General features: G+C 32.4%; 2 protein-coding genes and 1 long non-coding RNA gene across 3 annotated transcripts; all 3 read left to right on the top strand.

Annotated features, from left to right (window-relative positions):
- The first annotated feature begins 7,447 nt into the window (after positions 1-7,447).
- LOC126923300 (uncharacterized) lies at positions 7,448-13,572 on the top strand. Its single transcript, XM_050736625.1, has 3 exons — positions 7,448-7,677; positions 11,871-12,101; positions 12,374-13,572. Exons 1-3 carry the CDS (start codon positions 7,617-7,619, stop codon positions 12,613-12,615), a joined length of 534 nt encoding a protein of 177 aa, XP_050592582.1. The 5' UTR covers positions 7,448-7,616; the 3' UTR covers positions 12,616-13,572.
- A 1,372-nt stretch (positions 13,573-14,944) lies between these two features.
- LOC126923371 (uncharacterized) lies at positions 14,945-21,415 on the top strand. The gene is made up of 3 exons (XR_007713133.1): positions 14,945-14,957; positions 18,072-18,194; positions 18,328-21,415. It is a non-coding gene; the product is annotated as an uncharacterized LOC126923371 (long non-coding RNA).
- Positions 21,416-24,768: 3,353 nt separating this feature from the next.
- LOC126927920 (uncharacterized) lies at positions 24,769-26,080 on the top strand. The gene is made up of 2 exons (XM_050743910.1): positions 24,769-25,030; positions 25,110-26,080. Exons 1-2 carry the CDS (start codon positions 24,769-24,771, stop codon positions 26,078-26,080), a joined length of 1,233 nt encoding a protein of 410 aa, XP_050599867.1.
- The last annotated feature ends 1,203 nt before the right edge of the window (positions 26,081-27,283 follow it).

Raw genomic sequence — 27,283 nt, 5'->3', positions numbered from 1 at the left:
TACAACAATGATTATTATTACTATTAAGGAATTTTGTGACTGTATTCTATTAGACATGTTTCGCTTTAGTTGCACCGAATATAATTATAATATATTATGACCATAGGTGACAATTAATAGTAAACAGTCAGTAAGACGGAACTTTCGTTGAAAGAAACAGTGGAAGACAAAATGTCTGCATTATTGGTCCTGCTATTAACTCATGGTAAGTCCTCATGTACTCTAAATATTATCAAATGAATGCGTTGTTTTCCTATTTTCTCGTATAAGGAGAAATATTTCTAAGAGAAATATAGAAATTAAGCACTGGAGTGGTTAAAATATCTTCTCTGATAAAACACACGAGATCGTAGAATGACCTGGCACGTTATCTACAATCTACCTATGCGATATTTACATACACCGTGGGCCGTAATTCGTAGTGCGAGTGAAGTTGAGAATATTCTGCGTCTCAAGATAAGATGAAAATGAAGAATATCAAAATCGCTTTATAGGTATCATTTTTTAGAGTCAATTTGTTTTAATATTATTTACAACTTGCCTTATGAACAGAAATTTGATTTCCGTTTAAAAAATTCAAGACGATCTGGAGTCAGTTATTCGAATCAATTCTTCTTCTTCTTTATCAGATTGCCGGTGAAAATAAGGCATGAAAATGTATAAAAGGCGCATAACGCGAGAAAGTATATAAAATATTCGAATTCAATATTTCGTAATATTTAGTTATTAAATAATTTAGTACTTTTTATAATATTTAACAAGAGAAACAACAAATCTCTACTTCATTAGTTCACTGAATTTATGGTTGTTTCTGTTAAAATTTTACTATGCTGTTCTATGTTTTACAGTATGGTCACTTTGCATTTGAAAAATTACATTGAAGCGAATAATTTTTAAGAAATATATTTTCGTGTTTCGTACTACAAAAATATGGTCTGTGTGCCGTCTTTGTCATGGATATTGTTAGCTTTAATTAGGCTAATAGACAATTAACGTTCTTCGACGTATTCGCGCTGCCCTTCAACCCCCACGTCAATCGTTACTGCCACAATTTATACGGTTCTCTTTAGTAATGTGTTACTTTGATGTGATCTGCAAGGAAACGTATTTGGAATTCTTGCCAACTAGTTTTAAATGTATTTCCCACGTGGATTGTATACTAAATCTTAATTCAATGAGAGTTATACAATCCATGACTCATGGTTGATTAAACAGATGTGTACGTGACTAAACATATTAAATGATAAAATGTCTCATTCATCATGTTACGTAATATTTAAATTAGATAATATTTAAACTAGGTAAATGAATTAATATTTTTAATTGTACTGTATCAGGTATGTACATATATGAGAAATCAAAAATGTTTAATAAGATGTAAGTACTTCCAGTAGTAAATTCTATCACTTTATCATGTCACATAATTGTCGGTTGACGAAAGATATTTTGAGAGGAAGTATTCGCTCGTAACTAATGTAGCTAGTCGTCATACATTAAATGTATTTAAGGTCTGACTTTGATGAGCAGCGATTAATAAAGGTTCAGTTTTAATTATTAAAAATTATTGTAAATTATAGCGACAAGCAGTGCTGCGTAAGTTCATATTATCGATTTATTACTAATTACGTAACTTAACCAGTTTAATACTAAACCTATCGGCGCGGTCAAATTGACCGCTCTCGCGATTTATACACAAATTTAACCACATTTAAACTTTATCATATCACTTCATAATTTCTGACTTTTCCTAAAACATGCATACAATATATTTTTCGGTACTTAATTATAGTTTGCTCTTTTATTTTCTGAGAAAAATTTGTACTCTGCCTTGCCTATCGTGAGCGGTTATTTTGACGGCCCGACAATGTATGTTAGTTATTTTTAGAATAAATGCAATCAGTACAAAGAAAAGGTTATTTCAAGGTCAGATGATAAACAAAATCAGTAATAAAGATCGATGAAGATAGCCATCAGCTGTCAAGACATATCAACTCAGGCCCATAATAATCCTAAGGAACCGCCACAAAATTTAGCCTTTTTTACGGTCTATTGTTACAAACATTTTAAAAGTCGAGAAGTTTCTTAGGGTTATTGCTCATTGCTATAAAATACTCATCAATATTTTCGTATAAATATCGCCGTCACAGATCATATTTTCACTTGCTATTGTCTTTTCAATTAGAATACATCTCGGTTTGTTAGTCAATTAGTCGACATCTAAACTTGTTATTTCTAAAACTCAGACAGAAAGCATTTCAGAGCGGTTTGTGTAAAGTTGTTATGAAAGGAAAAGTAAAGCATATCAAATTTGACAATAATTTTGTATTCCGTACATGTTATTATTCTGTGATAAATATTTACTTTAGAAATGTCAAGATTAAAAAAAAAAATGATAAAAATAAAAATAACGGACATAGAGGAAGACTGTTCAATGTGCGATAAACAAGAAACTTCAGCAACTGAAAACGGCATGGAAACACATGAAAAGCTATTTACGACCGAATCAGAATTGAATATTATAAATAAACGTTTACGTAAGAGCAAAAAGGAAAGAAATTATCGTTGACAGGAGAGAATGAAACTGGGCCCGATGGAATAGTTTGGAAAGAAATAGATGCAAGTCCCAAATCTGGCAGGACATTAGTTCATAATATTTTTAGGGATATGTTAAACGACATATAATGAAAGGACTAGCAAAGACGGCATATTATCTTACCATTGATCAATATTTTTTAATCAAATTATATTTTATAAGGGATCATATAATAAAATGTACGGAAGTAGAACCATTTAGAATATTGGGGACTAAGAAGGAGCTAGATGTAACAAAACTGGATACATTTATTGCTCTGCTGCATACCCGCGGTGCATATCAGGTAAAGAATTTAGATGTCTCATATTTGTGGAATAATATTTGGAGACCTGCATTTTTTTCAAAAACAATGAGACGAATGATTTTGCTGAAATTATGAGGTTTATACGATTTGATAAGAAGAGCGAAAGAAGCTAACGTCTACGAACCAATAAATTTGCAATGGTATCTACAGTATGGGGCCAATTTACAAAGAATTCACAAAATTGTTATAAACCTAGTGCATACATTACTTTTATATAAAGAATCGCGGGAAAAAAGCCATACAATAAAACTATCAACAAGTTCAGATTCATTATAAAAAACTTGTCAAGTAAAAAATTGTAAAGGTTACAAAATTACGAAAATTTGTTTATGATGTGGGAAATATTTATTTATTGATTATAAGATAATTTGTAAAAAATGCAGCAAAGTTGAATAAGATATATCTTTATATAAATAAAAGGGTAATTCTATCTAAGTCTATAATTGAAATTAAACAGAAGTAAATTTGGACGAAATTTTGTGAAAGTTTATTATTTTATATACATTAAGTTATAAATTAACCATTATCTAAGTTAAGTCATAAAAAATATTACTTCTTTAATCACCGGTCATTTTGACCGCTCACGGTAGGAATAGGTATACACGAAGTGTCAATAGGTTTAGTGTTAATGGAAGAGGTCGGTAAAGTTCGTGTATAACTAAATATTCAACTTATGATAAAAAACGAATTCCATTTATAAAATGCAAAATCATTTTCGTATTTCGTCGAAGATTTTTTTCTATAAAAAATTATTTTGACAACGTGAGTAATAAAATGTCTACAAATTGTAGACGTAAATGCTATAATATTATAGTACACAGAGGATTTTTAATAAAAACGTAAAACGTGTTCCCGAGATTGATTTCAATGTTAAAATTGGTTTAATTTAAGCAATTTATTGATTTTTATGACTTGATTGATTCCAGGATAATGAGTCCTAAAACATACCAGATGTAACATTGTCATAGTTTCGCTTTCAAACATAGTATGATGCTAGATATTTAAAATTTTTTATTGTGATACTATAATACATAATCCGACTATGAATTTAATACTGTACCAGTTCAGGGTTAGTCAGCTTGTTTGCTCAATTATGTTTTATTCTTCGTGAACGAAGTTTTGCACTATTTGAAACGTGACAATTTACAGATACAATTACAACAATAGTACACAAAAAGCAGAGAAATAGAATAAATAGAGGAAAAACGAAAAAATGTAGAGGAAATTAAATATCTAAGGATCTCAAAAATATATTTTGCGTGATACATAACAATAGTGAATTTCAACAAAAGTTTCATAGAACTCTGTTTATCTTCACAATTAAGAGACGTGTACATATGTTGGAGAACGTTATTTATCCATATTTCTTATGAAGATATTAACAAATACCTAAAAAAGATAGAGGAAAATATACGCCTAATAATTATTCCTATATGAAATTGTACATAACGTGATGATATATACACATGTACATGCGTGAAATGTTAGTATAATTAACATCAGTATCTAAAGGTATCGGTACAGATAGTTTTTAAAGTAACGAGAAGGCAACTAAACGACTGAAAAGGAAAAAAGATGTTATTGCAAATTTTCATAACAAGTGCGAAGTTCTGCACGAAGTTTCTAAAGTTGGAAATAAACTAAGGTCAACAATTCAAGGAATCATAGATAGATATAGCGATGGAAAAATTAAAAGAGAAAATAAACCAGGTAACAGGCGTTTAGGAAAGGAAAACGAATATACCGGTCTGTGCATAATTGGCAAGATAAAACAGCAGAAAACAAATGCGATGAAAATAGCATAATGCGTTTGAAAACTGTTTTAATGTTGATGTGCAGTCTGCCGCAAAATATTCGGCCATCATGATATTAACTATTTTACTCTATAGTTTAAGTAATTATGGGAATAAGTAAAAGTATGCTCTACTTTATATTAGATTATAATTTGTAGTTAACGCAGACATTTTATTCGTTTATTAAATATTAAATAGCTTTTCAAATACTAAATTACAAATGGGAAGCGCCCAGTTTTGACGTTACAAAAATATTCGGAAATACTTCGCAAAGACTATAGGACATTAATTTATATCTAGAATATAAAGTATGGCGACAAAGAAATACTAAACATAAGGCAGTTGACTATAAAACATGATGGAGAATAAGATCAGTCATAATTTGGGGTTGTGTGAATGCTAGCTAGTTTATGGTATATCTTATTTATCTTATATTATCTTATCTATATTATATTGTCTTATTTATGGTATATATTTATGGACCGTAAAGCGCGTATCGATATTTTGAAAGGACATATCCAAGTTAATGTAAACAAAATTGGGCTAGAAGATAATTATATTTTTTCACAAGATAATAATACGAAACACGATGTTTATAAATTTAGGTACGATGTAATATGAAAATCCAAATTCCAGTATATCAATATTTTGTACAATTATTTCAAATTTACACATGTACATTTTACAATAAAAGTATGTCAATTTCTATTATCATTTTTAAACAAATGCATTTTTAAAAGTCCTATTTACGCAAATGAATTCCTTGTTTAAAAACAACCAATTTTGATAGTTGAACCACTTTTCTAGACCCAATAGTTTTCGAGATATCCTGCGAAATATGTTCCCAACCCCCAACTTTCTCTTCATCCCTCCAACGTGAATATGAGCACGTAAAAGAAAACGTGTCTGTCAAATATTTCTCGAGAACTACACATACATAATTTTGGTTACAATGTGAGGTGAGGTAATTAACGCTTGGAGATGTTCCCTTGTTAGTTTTGATATGAAACACCTTACACATATTTCGTTAAATGTATTTATTTCTACATCATTCTCATTGAATTCAATTCAAGATATTTTTTAATCAAACTATATTTTATAATAAGTTATCATTTCCAATAAACTCTTATTTGTGTATCAAATCTTATTCTAATCTTTTTTTACTAGTGAAAAATGACCTGTCTGTGTTTAGTAATTCGAAAATTTGTTATGATTACATACAAGGATTTGTCGTTTAACTATAGTTGGGAAAGGTTTCATTGAATTCACCGACACAATTTTTATCGACACTGTTTTCACCGATAACAATCCACCGGCGATAGCTTTAACCGACGACAACCTCGATAGCAGCTTTAACTGGCAAGCAATATTAGCACAGAGAAATAAGAGAGGGTTTTTGGTTATGTAGGTTTATCGCTGCAGATAGTTGATAACCGGTTGCCTTACGACGATCGGATTAAAAAACTAACCCAAATGCAAGACAGAGCACGAGCTGACCAGCAATTAAATAAATTATGCTTTTGTTTCAATTAATTTACGTTCGTAAGTTCTAGTGTAATTTTAACACAAATCAATATCAAATTCATGGTCCGTGTTAGGTTTGAGATGGCATTTTTAATGCAATGCGGTGTGAGGCAGCCGATCATCATTAATTACAGCAATAAATAAAAAAAAAAAAAAAAAGAAAGACAATAAAAATACAGCAAAGGCACAATAAATACAAGTACGACAAATAAGCAAAAATACCTACATAGTAGTGAAGATCTTTTTCTATTTCCCTTTGCTAATACTGTCAATCATTTGAAGCAGTAGATAGTCAAAGCTGTTGTTAGCGAAGTTTGGTGTCAGTGAAGTCTGGGGTCGATGAAATCTGGTGTCGGTGAAGTCTGGCGTCGATGAGATCTGGTGTCGGTGAATTGTTGTCGGTGATTTCAATGGGAACCGATTGAAAATGATTGAAATCGTCTCAGTGATTACATCTTTCAATCTTAGAGGTAACAGTAGAGTAACTTGCTTTATGTATTTAATACGTATATCCCATTTTATATAATTTTTAAAATCCAAGTCAATTTTATTAATTTCAATTTTTCACGCGAATACAACAGATTATATTTCAACTGTAAATTTTCCATACATTCAGGTTGTAACAAAAGTACCTTTACTAAAAGAAAAAAGAAAAAGAGGACAAGAATGTAATGCCTACAGAAAAAATGTATATACAAATTAAAAAAAATTTTAACTTTATTAAAATATAAAAATATAAAAAATTGTAACTAATTCTCGGCCAGTAGTTTAAAGTAATTTTTCATTTATTTCCACATTTTTCTTTAAATTTCGCTTTGCTTAAAAAAGTTACGTCAACGCGTAGCAATGAATATTATTGCATGATATTCTAGAAACTTGGAGGAGTATTCAAGAACTTCAGAGGCTTCTACAAAACACAAAAATCCAAAAAAGGACTGTATGGACTTAAACGACCCAGTGTTCGGACGACGTCAATAAAATAAGATTACGGATGAAGGATTAATAATAGTATTGCATAAAAGATTAGTTTCCTTTTCGAAAAATAAGAATTCACATGAGCATTTGATGAAGCTGAATGCGTAATACTGATCCAGACGTCAAACGATCTAGAGAAAAGGCTTCGAAGGGAAAAAGAAGCTAAATCTCTACGCGACTTGCGCGATTATGCGATCTGTGGAGGAGAGGCGAAAAACAGTGAGGAGTGGTGAAAAGAGGAGAGGAGGTCGGTGAGTGGCGTGGTGAGTGGCGGACCTCGCAATCTCATACTCGCGATCAGGCTGTCGACTCGGCGACAATCCTTCCTTGTGCCAGTGCTTCAACCCCCGTCACGAATCGCAGTTTGTATTCTGCTCCCCGAGAGTAAACTTCTTCAGGTGAAACCTTGTCTCCCGCAACTCCCGGGATGTATCGAAGAATCCTAGTGTTAATTGTTAATCTCGCGTTCGTGTTGACGGCTTGTGCAGGTGATTATATTGAAAATTTACTTTTTACAAAATGATGCGAAAAGATATCTTTTTTTTTCAAATATGGTGGAACACTAGTGAAAATGCAAATGAAAGTTTGTTAAGCAATACGTTGATTTTACAAGCTGTTGGTGTGCCAATATGAAATATTTTATTTTATGTTTTTAACATTGATTCCATGTTGTGATTAATTTATTGAACACTTTTCTTTGCAATTTTTCTTTAGTAACGCTCGTAGGATATATAGTGGTTTATAAAATACGGTCTATTAGAGTAATAGGATAAACATAACAGTACACATATTGTCATATAGTATATGTATCTGTTATTCTTATATATATATGTACATAAAGTGCTCCAGATTTCTTCCACCAAACTTCTGCGTATTCTATGAGTAACAATAAAAAGAGGAACGGAACTTATATATAAGCTCATAAATATTTTATTAAACACTTACAGGAGAAGTATGAAGTAACAATGAAATATGTTTAAAAAAGCATAAAGGCATGCGTATCAGCGGTATTTAAGTTAATTCCATTTCAAAGTATTTTATAAAAATATAATTGGTGGAAGTTGAATGTACTACGTTACGAACTTTTTATTCGTTTCTTTGAATTTTCTTATATTAATTCTTTGTATTGACCCTTTATATTATCTCTTTGTATCAATTCTTAGCGTACAATTAATTCTTATCTGGCAAATCTTTCGCTTTAAAGTTTCTTACGAGTAAGAATGACATAATATTTGATCATATGAGGGGGCGAATAATTGGCCCTCCTCAGCTTGTGGTTGAGGTTAATGCTCGTTTAAACATTTTATCAAACGAAAACCCACTTCCCTGTTGTTTCGTATTTTTATCATAGTCTGTGTATGACATTTTTTCATATTTTTATTCTAGAATGTAATAGTACCATTTGACGGAAAAAAACTTTAGACACTGTATATATACATCATATGTGGTACTTATTGTTGTGTCTGATCTCTTTGCATTGCCTTTTAGCATAAAAACTTCAAAAATACGAAGGTACCCCTATTAGCAGGCAATTTGTTATACACAAGCCGCCCTAGATATTTCGGTAATGCTTTGAGTAACAGATTGCATATTTCCTGATTTAGAAGCTGTACGTATTTAAATTTTATTACTGGCTAATTATATCAATCACAATATTTTTGTAAATATCAAAAGAAATTTCATCATGTTATTTTCATACTGATTTCGGAATAACCGATTAAAAATGTTCCTTACAATCTAATGAATAAACAATATTAGCTACTAGATTCTGCTATAGTTGTGTACTATGATAACTGCTGAAATTGTTGGGAACGTTAACAGTATTATGATGTTGCCGTATACACATTGGTATAAAGATATTCTAATTAATATTGCTAACTGTGTTAAAACTAATGTACATAAATTAATTATCATATAGTATCTAAACAGTATAAACAATGCAATTTTTATATAAAATTATGTTAAAATCCTATACATTGTATAGACGTTAGGCTAGTACATGACAACTTAACGTCAGTAAACGTCCCTTTGCATGATTAAAAATGTTACCGGAGATTACGACTAGATCAGATATATGTAGATTTGCCGGTCAAAGATATTTCCCAATATTCCGCATTGTTCAGCTTTCGATTAGCTATTTGTCCTGTATATATAGTAATCATATTTACAGTTGATGTTAATTAACTGTCAGAAACTCTTGATAACTTCGAGATGTCTTTTAATATACATTTATGAGACAACGTGAAAATAAAAAAGATAAAAAAAACCGTTACTCTCTAGTCGCGGATATTCTCAATCGATTCGAAACAGTCTGAAACTAGATGGGTAGTACGTAGGAGTAGGTTAACTATCGTTTGTCGAACTACGAGATATGGAACAATTTGTAGGGGTGAGTAATATAGTGTCGCGACTCTTGGCGCCACAATACTGCGACCCAAATAATAACTACATTGAACATGCGTATGTTTGAAAACGGGACATTGGAAATACACGCTCGATTATAAACATTCTCACGGTACGTAAGTACCATTGGTTTGTTAGAATTATGTGTGACAGTAGGGAATGTTTCGACGTCGTAGAGGCGTCTACCAGGCGCCAGAGAAATAGATTATTTACTTCTTCCGGAAAACAAACAATCGTTGAATTGAAATGGACTATAATCTAGAAAAATGGCTTCTATATTTTTCTAAGGAGATTCATACGTTATTATTCTGGAACATTTACGTCTTTTTCTATTTTCTTACCGTTATTGTACTAGATATACGCTGAACAAGAATGAAAAACGTTTCATCTATGTAAGATTAATTTTGGAATCTATATGTTTCTGTATATATTCTTATTTGTTTGGATTTCAAAAATAATTATCGCGATCTTTTCACGTTTTTATTTTATGTAACATTTAATTCTATATGTTGTTCACTGACTTTTTACCATATTTTTTATATCAATTTAGAAAGTTGCAAAAATCGTAGCACTTAGTTTTGCAATGACAACAGTTTAGTCTAATAATTATTTGAGTGTAACTTTAAATAGTTAGAAAGCTAGTAATATCTTTTTTATTATTTCTCGAACAAAATTTAAATTTGTTATTAGCTCTTATCAACTCTCTTGTCTGTTAAAACTAAAAATCCAGTGTTTTATGAATCAAAGACATATAAAATCACTTAATTATAATCTCATCTACTTTCTAAAACATGAACTTTATAGTGTTTATAATAACGGAGTGGTGAATTGTTTTGATTTTTAAGTAATAACATTTCTTGCTGAAACAAACATTAAGCAAATACACACAACCGTGGTCATATCTTATAAATATTTCGTGTCAAACATGAAATATGTAAAGTACTTGTGAGAGGCGTATGAAAATACTGCAATGTCAAACTCAACAACTTTCGAGTGATACAAACGTTGAAGGTGAAGAATCGCGAGATAATGACGAAAGAAGTGACTGTCCGTGCACAATGGGAAATGAATTTGCCGATTGCAATTTATGAAAGAGTTCGAATGCTTCGATATTCTATTTACTTGACAAAATGGAACTCTTGTAAATCTATCTCAATTTTCAAAATTTAATTAGAACTGAAAAATCAACGTTTTGCAAAAATATCGATTATTCAAGAAAATGTTACAAGTGAACCAAATGATATATGAAAACAAGCTATTGTTTATTACTTTTCTGTTGTTGAACGATTATTGCAAAATATACTATGTTCATGTAGTTTTATGTATGTTTACTACATGTAAGTAGAATTACAAGCAATAACGTCATTAGTGGTAAGCTTGTACTTAATATTAGGTTGTCCGAAAAGTTTCTTTCGTTTTATGAGGAAATAATAGACGTACAACGTTTTTTGTTTTATATTATTTTGTCGAATTACGTACGATCTATTTTGTTCTGTTGAGATAAGTATCGTGACATTTCACAGACTTGGATTCACGTTTGCTTGAAGGTGCACTGTTGTAAAAAACATGTTTGCGAAAGAAAGACACTTTTCGGATAACCTAATAATTACTTCATTAAATAATCAATTAAACTGTATTATTTCATATTATTACAACAAGACTACTGGGGTATTCATAATCCTCAGAAACCTGACAATATCAAATCTTTATTATTATAATGTTGCATGATCCATCAATAAAATCTGATATACAGAGAATATCTTTTCAGATTATATTATTTGAGAAAAATGTTTCAAATCAATACTTCAAGGTTTTAAACATTCTATTGAATGTTCATATTCGTTTGATCTTGAGTGGATCTAGGTCATATCAAGATCGACATGATTTTTGCAAATGGAACACCCCATTTTTTATTATGCAGTGTTAGAGCTGACGGCAATGACCTTTCCAAAACACTGGTTGATGACCTATATTCGTTAAGAATTACTTGAGTGATTTAGAAGTGCCGCCAGCACTAACATTATCCAGGTTGCACCTCGTGCCTCGAGGTCGAATTTTATGGTTTTAAAAGATCATATTAACCTTGATGCAACCTTGGCCGTAAAACTTTAGTCCGAAATATTTTTGGAAAAAATGTTTCGTTTTCAAAATATTTGGCCGTTTTCAGGCTTATCTAACGTCCTGTACGTTTAATATTGTGCGACGGAAACAATTCTGCAAAATTATTTTTATGAGAACGTATTTTGTATTACAAATAACTGTTCTTTTTGTTTCACAGATAAGAATGTAAGATGCTATGTGTGTACTTCATTAACGCATCCTAATTGTGAAACAGATCCTAAGGCACATAACCTTGAACTTGTCGAATGTACTTTAGACCACATGCTGGATTGGAAACTAAGAATTCAACAGCACAAAGCTTTAAATTGGGCAGCTCCAATTTTTGAGGTTGACGATTTGGATCACCAACTTGTCGCTCCAATGGCGTGTGCTAAAATGATTTTGAAGGGTAAATTATTCAGAGTATGAGAATATTAGCTCATCATCGTGATAGATTTCAAATTTAGAAATGGTGTGAATAAACGAGCGAATGCGTGAATACGAGGGTGAAAGTGCCAAACGAAAATCTGTCGCACCATACTTCTACTATTATCTTTATATTCGAACGAATAATTATTATTCAAATTATCATTTATCTGATTAATTACCTATCTGAATATTTAATTATCAATTATCCATCGAACGAATGTAAGCGAAGGAACTTTTATTTATGTTTATTAGATAAATATCAAAACATCACAATGAGAAGTTGCCAAACAGCGAAGACTGAGACCGTTGACCCGTGCAAATCGATAAATGCAATGATCCCTACATTAACTACGGACGATAAGAAGCTGGAATTTTGTGAATTATGCACGGAGGACGCTTGCAATAGTTCGATTACAATTTCGCCAACAATTTCCGTTACTTTGTTGTCCGCTCTTGGAGCTGTAGTTTTGGGCTGTTTTTATAACAGCGCGTAACCTTTATATATCAAAATATAGAGTTGATTGCGATCGGCCTTACAGGCGTTGCTCGTTAATCGATTCATAGCGTATTCTAAGATTTGAAAACACACACATTAAGCATATACATTGTTCACTAATACTTCACATCGTACCACGAGTATGTATCATACAATGAATATTCGAAAAAAAGAAAAAAAAAAATTAAAAATTCAGCGTTGTTAGATTAATTTTTGACTAACGAATAAATTATTTTTCTGTATATTTTTATCGTTTTCTATATACGTACATAATTTTTATTTGTATTTTTCTGTAGCGAGATCGTAAATTCCTATTTCGTACAGACGAAAGATACAAATTATTAAATAATCAAACTTCTTTTCGCGGTTAAATTAAACTTGCGATAGTCTATAAGGGAATTCATCAGATTTGTTCCATTACTTTAGAATGACTTCTGATATATATAAACGTTTCTGTCTTGTTTCTTTCTTGTTTCATAATGAAATGAAAACAACGAAATACTTATGAAAGAATTCCAGACAGAAATGTGACTTTCCACACAATTTCTATTGTCCAAATTTTAAGAATAAATTGGCTAGCAGATTTTGTATATCGAATACTTCGAGAAGCTCATGTCTATAGAATTATATTTAATGAATAATAACTTTATTCTGATTGAGCAATGGTCATTGCTTGTATGTGTGTTCATTATAAAAATTCGGATGTTATTATGTATATTTGTCAAATTGCATTTGCGATTAAATTCATTAAGCACGACCTTACAAGCATAAAGAAGTAAATATATGTATATTATATATGTACTTGAACTTATATGTGTATTGTACATACAAACGAAGAGGCTTATGAAATATCAAATTTGGCTAATGTTTATATCACGGAATGCTATTTAGCTTCTAAAGATGGAATATATTATTATCGAAAATTGTGACAAGCAATAAATATATATCGACCGATTGTACTGTATTATCGTTAAAAATTCAATCCGCAATTTTTCGACAAATAACTGAAGATACTAAGCAGTAAGAATTTTAAACTTTGTACATAAATGTGCGCATTAGAAAAATATACGTAATCCGTGAGGTTTCTCTAAGCGGATAAGAGCGATGTCTTTTCATATTAATGGAAATATACGTTTTTGAGAAAAATTTTAAAGAAACGATATTCTCAAACATAGAAACGTAGACTATCAATTTCAAGCTTATCAAATAGCGAAATAAATGAAAATTTATGTATGCGTAGTTCTTAAAAGAAACGATAGGTGATATGCGGTTAAAACTTGTCACGGCATTATCTATTTTATTCACTTTTCTATTAATGTTATTTGTAAATATGTATTAATATTCACACTTAGTTTTAATATTAACACCGTGTTTTTTTACAATAATTCGAAAGATATTATAGCTTGATTTTTAAATATGTATTCTAGTGTAATATCTGTGCACTATAATTCTAAACGAGAAGAATTTAAAAAATATAGTTGGGAGGGTTTGAAAATGGAATTACTCTGTACAGTTTTTTTATGGTACTTATTTTATGATGATTATTCAATTATTAAATGCAACACTGAGGAACAATGTTGTTTGATAATTTTAACGTTTATAGATTATTACGTACACGAGGAAGATTGTATGCATAATATGTATGTATTTCTTAATACGTTTAACATCTGCACTGCAGACATCTGCTACAGTCCTTACCTTTATTATCATAGATAAGATAGCAGGTAGAACCAACATGGCCGCACAAGTAAGTTTGGCGATAATAATCGTTCTCATAAATTTGGGTAAGTAGAGCTTAAATCGGTAGCTTTTAATATTATTTTTGTGTAAGTGTTCAATGGAAATGACACTTAGTTAAATTTGCGCAATTGATAAGTATTAGGACAATTCAAAACGAATTTAATAGACAATAATTATTGCAAGTACTTTGTTATAATTCTTAGTCGAAAAAGTTTAGTAATTCACGAAAGAGTCACTTACAATTTACAAAGAATAATTGCAATTATGCAAAGTGTCACTACCATGATATTCATTGATATCTTGTATATGGCTGTAATGATTTACAGTTAGATTAATTCCGTTACTTCACCTTTAACTTTGTTTACTTCTAAGCTTAACATTCTTTTCAACCTTACCTGTTGACTACTTTAAAATCGAGAAAATTCAACCACTTAACAGAATACACGACAGGAGGAAATCTATGGTGTTACCAATGCAATACCGATTTGACAAACGGACATACAAGAGAGTGCAACGATCCTTACATCCCGACGCCTTATTTCGACTTAGTTCTCTGTCCCCAAAACGAGTCGCAGAATTGTCTTAAAAGCGTCATCGATTGTGCGTATAAAGTATATTCAGTTGTAAATTACTGTTGCGTGCGCTCACTTTCATTATGTGCACGCATCGTATACATGTATGTAAGTCGCACATGCACATATCTACGACGTGCTTATATTAACGTTGATTGCATTCGCACACGCTTCTACATACTAAGCAGCTAATACCTTGGTATTCCTTAGAATATATCAAGAAATGTGTTTGTATTGTCCAAATGTCATATAAGTGACATATGCGAACACTTACAAATGAAACGTTTACTTATCTACAAAGCGTTTCTTCTTGCAAAACTGTCGGTATATTTTATGTATGAGTAAGAATGAAAAAAATGTTATGCAAATGAGACTCGTAAATGCTTTATTAGCAAATTTACTGCGGAAATACAAAATGATAACAAATTATTTTTCATCTAAATATAGTAATTAAACGAGCACAAGCTTAATATTAATGCAATTCTCATTACTAGACATTGCGACATTGGATTTTTCATTGCATAAAATATCAAAAGAAAACGTTTGCACGATAAGGTTAAGGAATTTTTTTACAATGGAAATAAAAAAAATAATCTTTTATGTACATACAGTAGTTGCAAAGTACTTGTGCTATTTTTGACCTATATTTCATTTTCACAGTACGAATTTTTCGATAAAAAAAAAAAGAAAGAAAATGCTATGATAAATGCAATGATAAAAGAAAATGTATTGGGGGGAAGGACTTTACATACCTAATGATGTTTATATTTATGGTGGTATATAGACATGTATCTATCTATCGTATACAGACTCAGAAATGCTATACTTTATGTAGCCCTCTCTATATATCATGTTTCTAATTACAAATATGCAAATTTCAAATTGAACAACAATGTCACGCAATCGAAATTAATGTACGTTTTGCAATTAACACAGCACAGATGTTTTACATTTCTCGAGAGTATATTCAGTTTTTGATGAATTATTTATTAACTGTGATACAAAGTGTTTCAATTAAAAACTGGTTATTGTATTATAATGCAATAACACCGTAAAGGATTTTTAATTATATTTTCGTAGCTTAAGAAACATATGATTTTATAATGATTATGCCATAATTCAAAATCATGTAGTTTCTCTTATGGTCTTCAATTGATTTGTGATATTTTTGAAACATATGCCACAAACTACACGCGCACTCTTTATACATCTGAATTTTCAGTTAAAACTTGTTTTATGCTTTTACTAGTCATTCTTTTTTATTCCTTAGTGTTAGCTTTTCTTTAATTCAGGAGTCTTCTAATATTGCTTTTCAATCATTTAAAATTTCCCATATAGTCTAGGTTGCAATTCTCCATGATTTACGATTATGTATTCATAATTTATTCATAATAAATTCATAATATCATATTTATTCATAATTATCATCTCATGATTTTGAGCTTTATCTTATTTCAATTGTTTACGACACTCGAACATTATTGAGAAAATCTAAAGAAATATTTTGATATGGCTTTCTTTCCAGTTAATAATGTTTACTTAATACTTGTACTTTTAACGTAACACATAAAATTTCATAATTTAATCGAGTATTATATTATTTGCGTTTGAGATTAATATATATATATATATAAATTAATTACTTTAATAGTTCCTTTGGAATATGTATAGGGGCATCTGTTTCGTTCAGAATATACTAAAGATTTCGTGAGATCTTCGCGAGTAAAACTTACCAGCATGGTCACAAAGAAAGAATATTTTTGAACAGGAATCTTAAAATATTATTTTTTAGAAGTTTTAGTTTCTTCTGCAATCAATAATCGGCGTACTAAAATAATAAATGAAGTGTTATAAACTCAGTATTTTCGAAGGATAATATAGAGACACGTTGCTGAAAGATACAAGTTGCTGAAGTTTCTGACCTGGATAAAATATCGCCAAATTTTCGAGAAACACAAATTATTTCACGTCATGTCAGTTCAGATACCGTCACATTCTCACTAGAAAAGGGATAATTGCGACACTGATGGTGATCGGAATATTGACTTTTTAATAATAATCATATGTATCCTAATATATGTATGTATCCTAAGCATACTAAGGATATCTTGGACATTCTGAACAAAATTCGCACTAGGCGTCTTTTAACATTCAAAGCACGAACGTTAAACAGGCACTTAGGCATCTTTAACATCTACGAATTAGACATCTTCTAATACTAACAGATCAAACATCAAGCGAACACACAAAGATATATTCTATATTTACAGGAATTCGATTATATAAACACATATAGTTATGTGTAAAATATTATGTAATAAATCTTTCGCATCTAAATGACAGATACGAACTTTTGAATGATTAATTAATGAAACATCAAAATACGTTTGAATTCTTCATTTCCTCTCATAAAGGGATATGCCACTTTCAATACTGTATTGAATAATATAAACGTAAATTAACAAAATTATCGATTTATAGAATTGATAAATAGATATATCACCGATATTTATCACTCTTGTATTGCTTGTCACTACAAATCAATTATAGACGTGGATTATACGTACGCGTTTACTCGATGAATTTTTAATTTCAATTTTTTCAAAACCGAAGCTTCTTCGGACAGACGTTACATTTAATTTTTTGATTTATTTTCACATGCAAAATCATTCTTCGAAGTATCACTTTCTAAAGACGATAGGATAATGCTTACGCTTAAACATAAACATAAAATTTATGATCGTATAATAATTTAGTCATTTATTGAAAACCACAACAAAGATCTATCTATCTTAGATGAGTGACATAAAGTAGTGATAACAATTTATAATAACTAAAACATGGAAATATTTATTTATTTACTGTTAATTTGTTAGTAAAATCAAAATCACATTCAGTCTTCTGAGAAGTCAGTTGTTTTAATAGCATCGTAAGATTCTTTCTCACGTTTGTAAGTAATTATATAAAATAAATATTTGATACGCTATATTCAACGCTAAACTTAGCAATGCTGGTATCCAATCTTGCAATTCTTGCTTTTCACCACCGTCATATTGATTTTTATTTAGCTTAGCTTTAAGCTTTTTCTGTTTATGATGCTGCCGAGACTATAAAATAACTACATATTTCCTTTATGATGTAGATGGGCACATATTGGTAACGGTGCGAGGTTGCGTCCCCTCACGAGAAATCGATGGATACTGCCAATTAGAGGAATATTTTCAGGGATCCAGCATTGCGTGTTCTTTCTGCGAAGGCTACGCTTGTAACAATCAAAATTCTATTCGTGTATTTCTGCTACACAATTTAGTATTTCTTTTAGCTTCCATCGCTATAATATTATATTTATAATAATATTTACTTTGCGTCTTATTTAATTCTTAATTATTCCATTCCAGAAATATTAAGTTGCAACATACGATACGATCGATTCCACAAACACGAAAAATGTTTCAGATTCTAGCGTAGTTAAATACGTTAGTAGTCTGTAATCAATGTTAATATTTTTATGATTAATATTTTAAAATAAATGTAAATAATAATTCCTCGCTGATATATAATTTTACAAATAATCTGTCATTTAGTATTTTCATAGTGATATAATTAAAAAAATTTTAATATGCGCGATTCCGAAGTTACGGAACCGATTTGTTTTCTCGTTAGTGATATTAAAAATTATATTAAAAATTTATCAATGAAAAGATCTAATTCTGTGTGAAAATTTGTACAAATCACTACCTAGTCTATGAAAAGATGGAGATTCAAAAACGATGAAAATTATTGAGTCAAAATGAAATTAAATCATTGATCACTCTGGAATATTTCAATTTTTGAGAATAAAGATTTTGTACAACAAAACATGTGAAATGTAAAATTAAAAGTATAAAATTGTTTTCTACACTCGATATATCACCGACATGATCGGTGTTTTATCAGTTGCTTTATTTTAAAATGACAGGAATTGCATCGATACGGATCATAGATGAGAATCAAATTTGTGTGCTTTTTCTGTATAAATTTGGATTTGGTTATATCACAGTAGAAGATGTTCACCATATTGACATAGTTTTGAAAAAAGATGGAATAAATGAACATACCTAAAGATGAGGAGATTCAAATCTCGACGACCAAACCAAACAAGTTTCGGATTAAGTTCAATTAAAGATTTCAATTGAATATCGTATGCGTAAGTTCACCAAATGTTGTATACAAATTAGATTTATACAACACATTTGTGTCATCTATCAGCCACAGAGAAAATCAAAAGTTGGTCTAATGATTTTATTATTTTTAGAAGCAATAATACTTAGAAATATACAAACTTTTTTTCTCTTGTACAAAATAAAAAACTTAAGCACTTATACACAAAAAGGCATACTTCATCAATTTCGTTCATTGATACATATTGTCAGGTTCAATGTTCGGAATAATTTCGCTTATACATACATACATACATATATACACAGTCCGTCGTAAAAGCAACCGAACTTTTAAATAACAAGGCAAGGCATCGTTTTGAGGAAAATGTTTCATTTTATTCAAATCACATTTCCCCTAGGGCTATACAACGATTTGTATGACAAACTAATGTGATAAACAATTGTTACACGTTTTCTCATTCCTTTGAGAATACTCGTCACAGTCTTGCAAATGTCTTGAATGTTGAATATTGTCATAACACGCTGTATTGTATTACGTTATAATCTATTACGTTATATAGTATGACGTTATATAATATTACGTTACAATATATTACGTTATAGAATATTGCGTTACATTATATTGCGTTACATAGTATTACGTTATACAGTATTGAGTTATATTATATTACTTTATAATGTATTACGTTACAATGTTTTTCGTTATATAATACTACGTTATATCATCATATTACGTTATATTATATCACGTTATAATGTCTTGCGTTAAATTATATTATGTTGTAGTATATTACGTGCTATTGTATTGCGTGGTATTGCACTACGGTATATTATATTATGTTATAATGTATTGCGTTAGATTATATTATGTTGTAGTATATTGCATGGTATTATATTATATTATATTATATCACGTTATATGATGTTGCATTATGTTCTATTACGTTATATTATATTACGTTAAATTGTATTGGTTTTCCATTGCGTTATCTTGTATTTCGTTATATTATATCGCTTAAGTATCACTACACGTAATTAATTTATGAACTTTTATGCACGAAGAATTTAGTACAGGATTTAAGGAAGGTTCTCCAATCCTTAGAGAGTGAATTAATATCGCAAAGAATTCTCACGTATGAAAAATCGCAGACCCTTATCGCGCAAGTCGCGATATTTGCTACGATAATTGTCCATAACTAATTAATTAAAGGGAAATTGTTTCTAAGAAGACTAAAACAGAAAAGAATTCCTAAATTTGAAAAAAAGCAGATATGGGAATTTTACTAGGTTACAATGAGGTCGGTTATGGAGTTCCTGTAAATAATAAAATAATAGTTGCGACACATGTTGATATCGTAGAAAGAGATGTAAAATGTATCGGTTTAGATGAATTAGACGAAGAAAATAACGATTGTGTAAATGACGAATCATCGGATGATAGTTTCGAAAGCGCTGATGAAATTGAACAAGAAAAAATTAAAGAAAATAAAAATGATTCGAAATCTAAGATTGATTTTAAGCATATACCACGTAAATCAAAACGCGAGAGAAAAGAACCAATTAAATCTCTAGGAGATATATATAGTAATAATATTTACGCAAATTATTGTAGTGTAGATACTCCTCTTACATTTGGCGATTGCAAGTAATGACTGTAAAAATTGGAAAAAGGCTATGGATAAAGTAATAGAACGTCTAAATAAAAATAAAACGTGGGAATTAGTTGATAAGATGTAAGAAAAAAAGAAGATTAGAAAATCAGATGGAAGATATAAAACTATGTTAGTCGTAAGAGGTTTTTAATAAACAGATGTAATTGATGACATATATTCTTCTGTAGCAAAAATGCAAACGTTAAAAATATTATTATCTCATTGTTGTAAAATGGGCCTAGTTATTGAACAAATGGATGTAGAAACTGCATTCTTAAATGGTAAAGTAATCTCTGAGATATCTGTCAATTAAACGAAAGGATACGAAGATAGTTCGAATAGGGTATGTAAACTGGAAAAGTTATTATGTGGTTTAAGGGAGAGTCTGGGAACTTGGTATGAATATTTAAATAAATTTCTGATAAATTTAGGATTTAAAAGGTGTAATATAGATTACTGTCTACATACTTTTAAGAAAGGAATATATATTGTTTATTTACTTGTATATGTAGATGATTTATTGATTTGTACCATGAGCAAAGAGAAAATACAAGATATAGAGAAACTTTTAGCTGATAAATTTAAAATGAAAGATTTGGGTGAAATAAAAGAATATTTAGGAATTAACGTTGAATATGATTATTATGAAAAAAAAAAAAAAAAAAAAAATGAAATGAACCTAATTCAGACAAAATGTATTGAGTCATTAGTAAGCAAGTATAAGTTGTAAAATAGTCAATTACATAATACACCGATGGAAACAAATTTGAAAATTTAAAAGGATGATGTATGTGAAAGTAATATTAAACATAGAAATTTGATTGGTGCATTATTATATGTAAGCTCAGTTACAAGACCTGACATAAGTTATAGCGTTAATTAATTAAGTAGATTTCAAAACTGTTACAATGAAACTCGTTATAAATATGCGTTGCGAATACTTAAATATTTGTATTTAACAAAAGACTTAAAATTAGAATATAAGAAAAATGAAAAGGTTGAAACTTTAGATTGTTATGTAGATGCCGATTGGGCAGGTGATAGTAATGATAGGAAGTTTACCATTGGGTATGTAATTCGATTATGTGATAATGTAATTCACTGGAAATAAAAAAAAAAAACAAAAATGTGTAACAAAAGATTCGATATTTGCTGAATACACACCATTATCAGAAGCAGTTTACGAATCAATATTTATAAAGGAAGTAGTTAGAACATTCAATGTACGGATAGATAAGTCAATAAAGATTTACAAAGATAATTCCGGAACTATTAATATAGCGAAATATGGAAATTTTACGAAAAATTCAAAACATATAGAAATTCATTATCATTATATATATAAGTATATAGAAGAAAATACAATCGATGTAATTAAAATTAAATCTGATAAGAATATTGCGGACATATTCACAAAGTCTTTATGTAAAGAAAAATATGAAAAATTTGGGCAACTAATGAATGTAAAATGAAAGGAAATATGTAAATACAAATACAGTGTACAGTGTACAGTGTACAATATAAATGTAAGGAGGCGTGTTAGAAAATAGATGAAAGAGAGGAAGACAAAAGGAAAACGCAGGAAAAGACGAGCGCATCGCGTATGTGTTGAATGAATGAATGTGCAATAAAGGAAATTCATTCCTGTTTGAGGTGTACAAGAGAATAAAGCGCTATTCGTTAATACTTCGAGTTATTATGTTTCATGTAAAGTAGTTACTCTGTTCTATATAAATTTTGTATTTAATAAAACGTTATATAGTATTACTTAAAAAAACTATTAATTTATAACGTTTGAGCTATTAATTTATTACATTATATTTACATTTAATCCATTAATTAACAACATTTAAACTATTAATTAACAACATTTAAGTCATCAATTTATAAAAACCTAAACTCGTTTAAGAACTCTACTCATATAAAAATCTAAATATTAGAAGGAAAAGGGATAGTATATTATATGTGTAGGATATTGTACGGGATATGTCCTCTTTTGTTGGTTCTCCAATGGTATCTGTAACAAACTCAAGTCGGATAAGGTTTAGTAGAATTTTACAAGAATTTTGGTTATAATTTACAGCAGATAAGGATGAAAATCTGTTTTGTGTTTTTTAGCTTTTCTCATATCTTTTCAATTCATATTTCATTTATACTTTTCAATCTATATTCCAAATTCCACTATCCATCCTTGAATTTTTGATGTAATACATATAATGTGAAATGTTGTTTATTTATATAAGTGTACTTCCTAGAAGTTGATAAATCTACAACAAACTTATTTATTTTATTAGTACATATGATAGAAGAAAAGGTGAAAGTTGAAGAGAGGACGTTTTAGATATAAAAGCGATTAAATTATAAAAATAAATCATAGTATTTTCTTATATATCCACCATTTTATCATATTAATCAGAATTGTGCAAGATTAAAGCAACTTGAATTTGAGTTTGAAATAAAATATTTCAATTTTGACTTTATCAAAATTGGAAAATTTATTTTAAATATGAAGATGAGAAAAGAATCGATTAAAGTCACAATTTGCTTTATCGAATTATTCAATAATACATCTATACTTTTTTTTATAAAATGAGTTTAAAATGAGTTTTGTTTGTTGCATTAAAAATTTCCGACAATTTTAATGTGCTCGTTTTTTTTCATTTCAATGACTGTGTGTGTGTGCAGTTTCAATTGGTTTCAGATATGACGTTTTCCGTATAATTTCTATTTCACTATGTAATTTTTGCACAAATTACCGAGAAAGATACTTTTTAAGAACTCGAACTCTACTATATCTTATTTTAACTTGGAACTTTTCTTTTAACTTTTTGGAAAGGCCAAATGATCTTTATTGTCAACGCGAAGAGTCGAACTCACGTCGAATTACATTTGCACAACGTTTTCTGTGCAAGATTCTTGAATATAAACGATGATCGCGAAGAAACTTTGATTTATGCACATTTATGCATTGAAACATCTACAAAATTACTTTGTGCTTAATTAATGGAAAGTACTATGAACGAGAAAATTATAACCCTAATAACAAATGGTCACTGTTAATACCATAAAGTAATGAAATAAGATCTTAATGGTATAATGGTTTATTTCAAATAAATTAATAGACTACAAAATGTTATTAACTTCACTATCGTTGTCCCCCATTTTCTTCTCATTTAGCAGAAAATTTTTATATCGTATAATTCAGATATATTAATATATCACCTTTCATTTTTTTGAAATGCAATATGTTTCTTATGTTTTGTACGTCTTGTAATTATGAAATAAAATCATGTATAATAATTTTAAATAATGCAACCTCAAATTAAAAATATTTATCAGTGTCGAACAGATATATTGTTCAACAGTATTTCCATTAACAAACGCCCAGAGCGATACTGAAAAAGAAAAAGATCTGAAGGTGGTATATGTTGTCCGTAATAGTTGTTGGTTGCTGGTTATAGATGTCGCTGCTGGGGTACCGCTGATTTTTCCTCCGTTTTTTGATGCATGGAAGAAAAATTGGACTCGAAATCGGAAATCAGGATTCGAAAACCCGGGTTCCGAACGTTCGTAACCTAAACGCTAACCACTGCGCTGCCGTCGTCCAACCCTAGTTAGTATCGACGACTCACCACGACGAGGACTTCACGGCGACGGCCGCTATAGCCGTCGGATGGTAGGAAGAATCCCTGATCGACGAGGACGCGGAGGCGGGAGCGACTCGGTTCAGGCGCGACTTGCACGCGATCTACGATTCGTGTATGCCGCGGTCCGGAGTCCCGCGCTGTGCTGGCGCGGTGTACTGATGGTCTGAGGGGATCGCTCGTCTCCGCGAGGCGTGCATCCGTGCTCAGCGCTGATACACCAGATCCGGTGGCAGGAGGACGAAGACACGGTGGCTTGTTTGTATGAGGCTTACCGCGAAGCGCGGAGGCCCCTGCAACAAGCCATCAAGGAGGCGAAGAGACGGGCTTGGGGCGATCTTCTGGCCAGCCTCGACTCTGATCCCTGGGAGCGCCCTTACAAGATGGTATTGAACAAACTTCGTCCATGGGCGCCTCCCGCAACGGAGAGCTTGGATCCTCGGTTCCTGGAGGCGGTTGTCGGCACCCTGTTCTCGGGAGCGACAAGCGAGGAGAATAGCAGGTTCACCGATGAGGAGGAGCAAGAGCCTCAACCGTCGGAAGAAGAGCCACGTGACTCCGCGGGAAGTTGGAGCCCGGAATCGAGGGTCACCGAGGAAGAATTGGCCGAGACTGTCGGGAGGATCGGAGCGCGGAAAGCTCTGGGTCCCGATGGAGTCCCGACCCGCCTGTGGAAGGACGTCACCGGGGTCTTGGCCCCGAAATTATTACGTCTATTTGACAGATTCCTGTCTCGGGGCGAATTCCCCGTTTTGTGGAAAGAGACACGGATGGTCTCGCTGCCGAAGCCAGGACGCTCTCCGGACTCGTCTTCCGCATATCGGCCGGTCTGCCTTTTGGGCGGAACTGGCAAGCTACTGGAGAGAGTGGTGGCGGTCCGTCTCGAGTCGCATTTGTCCCGGAGTGTTCCCGGACTGCACGACAGTCAGTTTGGCTTCTGGAGGGGACGGTCCACGGCCCACGATGCAGCCCGTGTCGGCTTCCTGGTTGAGGGGACCGAGCAGCGCGGTTGCGTGGAGTTGGCTGTGTCGCTGGACGTGGTCAACGCCTTCAACAGCATCCTCTGGGACAGGATATGCCCGGCCCTCGAGTTTCATCGGGTACGCGGGTGCGTACCTGTGGAGTGTGGTCCGGGCATTTCTCCGGGACCGAAGCATCGTCTACACCGTTCGTGGCGAGGGGATGACTGAGAGGGCGGTGTACCGCGGGGTCCCGCAGGGCTACGTGCTTGGTCCACTGCTATGGAACATCGCGTACAACGCGGTGCTTCGAGTGCCGATGCTTCCGGACTCGGGGCTGGTGTGCTATGCCGACGACACGTTGGTGCTGGTCTGGGGCGCGGCGTGGGAAGGAATCGTCCGTCTGGCGGAACTGGCTGTGACCTGTGTGGTCGCCGCGATCAAGGGATTGGGGCTGACGGTGTCCCCTGAGAAATCTGAGGCAATGTGGTTCTGTCGCAGGGCCGATCACGGGACACCTCCAGCGGGCTATAGCCTGAGGTTGGAGGGGGCTGAGATCGAGGTCGGAACCAGCATGAAAGACCTGGGCCTGACCCTCGACAGTCACTGGACCTTCCGCGCTCACTTCGGGCACCTGGCACCAACGGTCGAGGCGACAGCGAATGCATTAGGACGTTTGCTGCTTCGGCTGGGCGGGCCCGGCGTCGGAATGCGCCGTCTTACGCCGGCGTGGTGAGATCGAAGCTCCTCAATGGAGCCCGATTTGGGCAGAAGACTTCATGGCCAGCCGCCACAGTCTCCTGAAGATCAGGAGGTTGCACAGGACGGTGGCCATCAGGGTAGTAAGGGGCTTCCGCACCATTGCCGAGCAGCAGCGGCGATGCCGGGTGCCCCCCGTTCGAACTGCAGGCATTGAGGTGTCGCGAAATTTACCTCCACACGCGGGGTCTGTCGGACGGGGTCCAGGAGTTGGGCGACGACGTTGAGAATCGGGCTCGACGGGCCCTGCTCGACAGATGGCGTATCAGCCTCGACATGAGGGAGGGCGCGCCGGCGCTAAGGGATCTCGAGGCCGCCCTTCCAAAGAGGGACGATTGCTTGGATGGGGCCGGCCCCCACCCCCCTGTCATACAGAGTGACGCAGGTGTTCACCGGGCACGGGTGCATTGGCGAATACTAGCACCGAATCAGGAAGGAAGCGACCGCGCGTCGCCACCACTGCGATACGAGCGTAGATTCGGCGCGGCACATGTCAGAGTTTTATCCGGCGTGGGCATTTAATATATAACGTTATAAGTTATAACGCAACACTATATGACGTTAAACGTCATAACGTAACAGTACATAAAGTTATACTTTATAACGTAACACTGTATAACGGTATACGTTATTACGTTATAATATATATCGTTATAAGTTACTAGGTAATAGTAATATATATAAGTAATATAACGTAACATTATATAACGTTATACGTTATAACGAAATATTATATAACGTTATATGTTATAACATAACACCATATAACGTTATACGTAATAACGTAATGGTATATAACGTTATACGTTGTAACGCTACAGTATATAACGTTATACGTTATAACGCTATAGTATATAACGTTATACGTTATAACGTAACGTTATGTAACTTTATACGTTACAACGTAACACCATATAACGTTATACGTTATAACGTAATAGTATATAACGTCATACGTAATAACATTATTGTATATAACTTTCTACGTTATAACGTAATGGTATATAACGCCATACGTTATAACGCAACACTATATAACGTTATACGTTATAACGTAGTAGTATATAACGTCATACGTTATAACGTAGCACTATATAACGTTATACGATATAACGTAATAGTATACAACGTCATACGTTATAACGTAACACTATATAACGTTATACGTTATAACGTAACA

The sequence above is a fragment of the Bombus affinis genome, chromosome 2, assembly GCF_024516045.1.
Source record: "Bombus affinis isolate iyBomAffi1 chromosome 2, iyBomAffi1.2, whole genome shotgun sequence".
Classification (NCBI taxonomy): Eukaryota; Metazoa; Arthropoda; class Insecta; order Hymenoptera; family Apidae; genus Bombus; species Bombus affinis.
Note: the sequence above shows the minus strand (reverse complement) of the source record. Positions and strands in the feature narration are given on the sequence as shown.

Bases quoted from the DNA above. Each gene is read 5' to 3' on its own strand.
- LOC126923300 (XM_050736625.1), top strand. From the start codon at position 7,617: ATGTATCGAAGAATCCTAGTGTTAATTGTTAATCTCGCGTTCGTGTTG. The intron at 7,678-11,870 runs GTGATTATATTG...TTTGTTTCACAG, and splicing joins CGTGTTGACGGCTTGTGCAG to ATAAGAATGTAAGATGCTAT. The intron at 12,102-12,373 runs GTAAATTATTCA...TATGTTTATTAG, and splicing joins TGCTAAAATGATTTTGAAGG to ATAAATATCAAAACATCACA.
- LOC126927920 (XM_050743910.1), top strand. From the start codon at position 24,769: ATGGTATTGAACAAACTTCGTCCATGGGCGCCTCCCGCAACGGAGAGC. The intron at 25,031-25,109 runs GTCCCGATGGAG...TCTATTTGACAG, and splicing joins CGGAGCGCGGAAAGCTCTGG to ATTCCTGTCTCGGGGCGAAT.